Genomic DNA, 4,776 nt, shown 5'->3' on the forward strand with positions numbered 1-4,776 from the left:
GTCAATTCGGTCTCACTGTATTTCAGTGGGCGGCTTTTAAAAGTTAAAACTGCAAGCCTGATACACACAGAGAACGCAACACTGTGTCGTATTTATTTAAAGTATGGCAGTTGCGCTATATCCTAAGGGAGGGCATAATTATTAATTAATAGGCATTATAGGCCAGAGGAAATTTTGAACCCCTTCACACCTGCGCTCGGGGGCAACTTCTCCCCTCTTGCTACACCACTGAGTACATCACAAATAAATAATGTACTGATGTTTTAATATTCACATACGTTTATAATTCAGTACCTTTTGATGCATATATATATATATATATCAATCATTTTGTGTTAAGTAAAGTCCAGCTTAAGATGTTACTGTTTTTTGTGAACATATCTTTTAATGGTTTTCTGTTTTCTTGCATATAAAGGCTTACTTGCTATCTTTGAAATATTATATTTATTCAAATTGTTTACGAGTCCAAATAAAAAACTGATTTTGTATATACATATATCATTTTCAAAAGATTCATTCTTTGCTAACTATCTATATTTGAATATTCTACCTGTCATTTGTTTGTTTAGTGCTCATTCTAAAATGTCGGTTTTAGTACCTTTTTCCCTGGCTACCACTCGTCTTTTATTGGTTAGATTATTTCCTTGTACAAAGTACTACCAGAGGGCGTTGTTTTATTTTATCGACTGTCAAGTTTGTGGAAGTTGTGTCATTTGTATATTTTTCGCTTATTACTTTATGTATTGTGACGTTTTTATTTTTTTAAGAAATTATTTTAAACGTTCGTCAGGTTAACAAATTTGATTATTACGTTTTGATTAAAAATCTATTTCTCTAATTTAAGTCATGGTAATTTTGTGGCGCTAGAACTGTAAACATGCAGCATTAAGTAAAATCCCTGTCAAACAAAATTCGGCAAAAACCGATATATCTCAAGTAAAGTTTACAAAGTAGTGCAAGTATAAGCTAGCTGTCGTAAAAGCGGTGTTACTGATACGAACTGATAAAATTCAAGTTAGAAGCACGTGATGACATTGGCATCATCGACAGAGAGGCTGAGAATGATATTGTGATATGACTGATGTATCGACTATAGTGTCTGTATTATAGGATTATTATTTTTTTTTCATGCATTCAACATTCAAGAGCCAGACTTTGATTTTAAAGTTGGTGTCATAGGAAATTAGTATGGTTTGTAATTACTACTTCTGCTGCTAGTTATATTATAGCAGTTTCTATTAATATTAACCAGGGACGAAATTAATTTTTAGCAAATGCTTTAAAACCCTATTTTTAGACATTTTTCATTATAGCAGGGATAGCAAATAAACAACAGCAGAAAAAATAATCCAGTGCTCATGCTACAATGCGTTTTAAACAAATAACCTTAGACGGATATTGAATGTGGGTGTAGTTTACCTCAACAAAAGTGAATGTTTATGCAAGCTAACAGTTAATGTATGTGATATTTAAATTCTGACGTTGATCTCTTAAATCTTAATACACACACAAAACATATAATGTGCACTGCTAGTCAAAGCATAATTAAGAATGCCAAACAGGCATGTAGATTGACTATTATAATAGAAACAAGCTTACCTTTCCTCTGATTTTTTTTACTTCGATGAATTATTGAATATTTAAATTAATTTTAACAAACTGAAATACACTTACATGTGTGGAAAAACTTTATTCCAAGATGTGAAATTAATCAATGAATAATAGTAATCCTCAGCAGACTTTTACAAGCTAATAATTACATAATTATTTTATAAGGATATGTTAGCTGTTACTGAAGTCAAAGCAATCTGTTAAAAAAATGTAAAAACTAAAGTAAATAAAATGGCAAGTGATGTTCGAAGTGAATCAAGTGGAAGTGATTCTGGTTCCACTCCCGAAGAAGAACGAATACGACGCTTATTTCAAACATGTGATGGGAATGGAGATGGCTTTATCGACTGGTAAGTTCATTAGTGTTGAGAGCCTAATCTGTTCTGTGGGATTTACTAAGACTTAAAGTTTTTAATTATCCTTTTTACTTTGAATTCAAAGTCTTCCAAAGTTTTAAGTGTTGCTAGAAAATATTATTAATGCTGGGATATATTTGCAGCAAGCTTAATTAAGTTTATGTCAGGTCTAACCGAATGACAAGTATAGTATTGAATTTTGTTTATATTTTGTGATATATTGTAAGTACTGCAAATAACCATGGAAATTGGGAGTGAAATGGGTATACAAATTGCAAATATCATAGAATTGCTCGTCTTTTATCACATGAGAGTTTCAACTGTTTAGCTGTCATCAGTATACCTATAAAAGTACAAGCAGTCATACTATTCCTAGCAGTAGTGTGAAGATGCATCCATGGCTCCTAGGACAGAAATGACTCGTTACAAATTTGAAGAAATCAAAGTTTTGGCTGGTGAAAGCTGTTCCATATGAAAGATTGATATGAAATTTCATGTTTCAATAAGAGCTTTTAGGAAAATCTAAATAGGGTAATCAAATTAGTACATTTATTGTTGATAATAGAAAGTATTGAGGTAGAAAGTCACAACTCTTACAAAGTGATTTTAATTAACTCAAGTTCTACTCTTTTAAATGGTACATGACATTTTATTAGATATCTTGCCAATGGCCTAACTGTAAGTGTAGGTGTGAAGGTTACTTCCAAATTGATACACATTAATTAGTATAAAATAGCCTCAAAAGATGTGTAGCTACTTAAAAAAACTACTTTGGAGAGATAACAAAACGAAAAGGCTGAAATGGGCATCAGGCTCAAAACAATGGGATGAGCAAAGCTGGATGAGGATGGTCTTGCAGATATATCCAAATTCAAGTTGTTTAGAGTAATCAATAATGATTTGCTTAATGGTAGAAAGAAGATCAGTATCATGATCAATGTGTATCCGCAGTGAAGTATGCTTGGGGTGCAGTACAAAAGTGTGGCTGCATTTCAGCCAGTTTTGTTGGTGATGGGGTTGCCTTTTGTTAAATAATTTTCATGAAATCAGAAACTAAGGTTTAAAAATAAACAGTGATATACCTAGATAAAATAAGGAATAAATTGTATTCTTGCCTGAAATATTACATTTTACTAATGAATGAGGAAGGGTTCTGTAATATATATAACAGGTGGCAGCCCTAATTGGAGATAGTTGGGCTATTAATCAATATAATTGGTTAACTGTGTGCATCAATTACATTGGTTAGTGTCATGTAAAATAATCAATTAATATAATGAAAATAATCAATTAATTAAAATTAGTGTATTTGAGTGTTATTATTGATTAACCCAACTATCCAAGTCTGATGTGAGGATAATCAATTAGTTGAATGTACTCAATTAATGAGCCCAATGACTAACTGATTATCAAATTCCACTGATTGCCTAACTCTTGTTGGAGATATGTGCAAAAGTGATGGCATCCTAATTGCTAACAGGTACAAATGGATTTTTATCTGTTATGACATTTCTTCAGGAACAAGACTGTTGGACAGGGAATTAACTTAAATGAAGTGAATTGATACTTTGAAAGAAAAGAACCTTGGAACACTCAAAACCTTTGCTTGGCCTGAATGCCCCAATTTGAATATTATTAAGGCCATATGGGCTTATATAAAAACTAAGGTCAAACAACGTGGTTGAATTATGGAAAGTATTCACTGTCATGCATTGATAGATGTATGGTAATATAATAACAAGGTTTAAACAAATACAGTACAAAATACTAGTGCACTGTACAACTTATTTGCCTTTTGTATTTTCTTTAATAATGTAATATACTAGTGATAAATTCACCATATAGTTGTCATTGCTCCAGTATTAGTATATTTGTATCACCTATGTTTTCCATAATTATACTGCATATTATATAAACGTTCTAAGAATAGTATAGTGAAGTGCTGTCATTACGGTTTCTTGTTCAGATTGAAACATTTGAAGTTATTCATATTTAATAAAAAAAGGACTATTGATGCTGTAGTTTTACTTTTTAAAAGTTTTTAAGTTTGTGAAAATTCCTTGTGAGAAATTTTGTCGAGTTGTAGCCTAAGAATGTTAAAAAAAAGGTGTTAGAGGCAGGCCTAATTACTATAAAATGGAAATATAGATGTAAGCTTCTTTCCAGGGACAATTATTTTTCTTCTAGGAACTATTAAAATTAGAACACTTTTTGTGATCAAGTGTTGACTCAAAACATGAGTTTTGTTTTAGATTTGGGAAGAATTGTGTGAATGTAGTGTTTCTTCTTGAAGAGATAATTCTTTAAAATCGGACCCAATGGATTTTAATTGTTATTCTCATAGGATATAAACTAACTAGTGAGTTCTGTAACTACTGAGATTTATGCTACAACTCTGTTTGATTTGTCAATAATTGTTCTATTTTTTAAAAGACAGCCAGCTTAAGATAGAGATTTTGATTGCCTTTCTGATATTGTTATTCCCTATTCATTGTCAGGTGGCTTATATTACATTATAAAACATTTTTTTTCCTGAATTAATTTTGACCTCAATTTTCTTGGATAGATATTTATCATTTATATGTAGAAATATTCTACATATTAGTGTAGATTAAACTGTGAAATTTAAGACCAAGTGTGTACAACATACTGAAATAATAACAGTAAGATAAGTCTTAATGTATTCTAATCTCTATAATTAAGAATGTAAGAAAAGTATATTTAATTATTATACTCATTACCAAATTGATGTTTAGTATTCAATATTACAGTAAGAATTTTCTTTATGTATATGTGTAATCAAATTAAG

The 4,776-nt window shown here is 30.7% G+C and overlaps 1 protein-coding gene across 2 annotated transcripts in view; it reads left to right on the forward strand.

Moving 5' to 3' along the window:
* The first annotated feature begins 715 nt into the window (after positions 1-715).
* LOC106468931 (colorectal mutant cancer protein-like) overlaps positions 716-4,776 on the forward strand; it is an 89,638-nt gene continuing 85,577 nt past the window's right edge. For both annotated transcript variants that reach the window (XM_022397329.1, XM_022397330.1), the window contains exon 1: positions 716-1,961. In XM_022397329.1, coding sequence (XP_022253037.1) covers positions 1,843-1,961 — 119 coding nt within the window. In that variant the 5' untranslated portion in view covers positions 716-1,842. The remainder of the gene's footprint in view (positions 1,962-4,776) is intronic.

This window comes from Limulus polyphemus, unplaced genomic scaffold (assembly GCF_000517525.1).
Source record: "Limulus polyphemus unplaced genomic scaffold, Limulus_polyphemus-2.1.2 Scaffold3225, whole genome shotgun sequence".
NCBI lineage: Eukaryota > Metazoa > Arthropoda > Merostomata > Xiphosura > Limulidae > Limulus > Limulus polyphemus.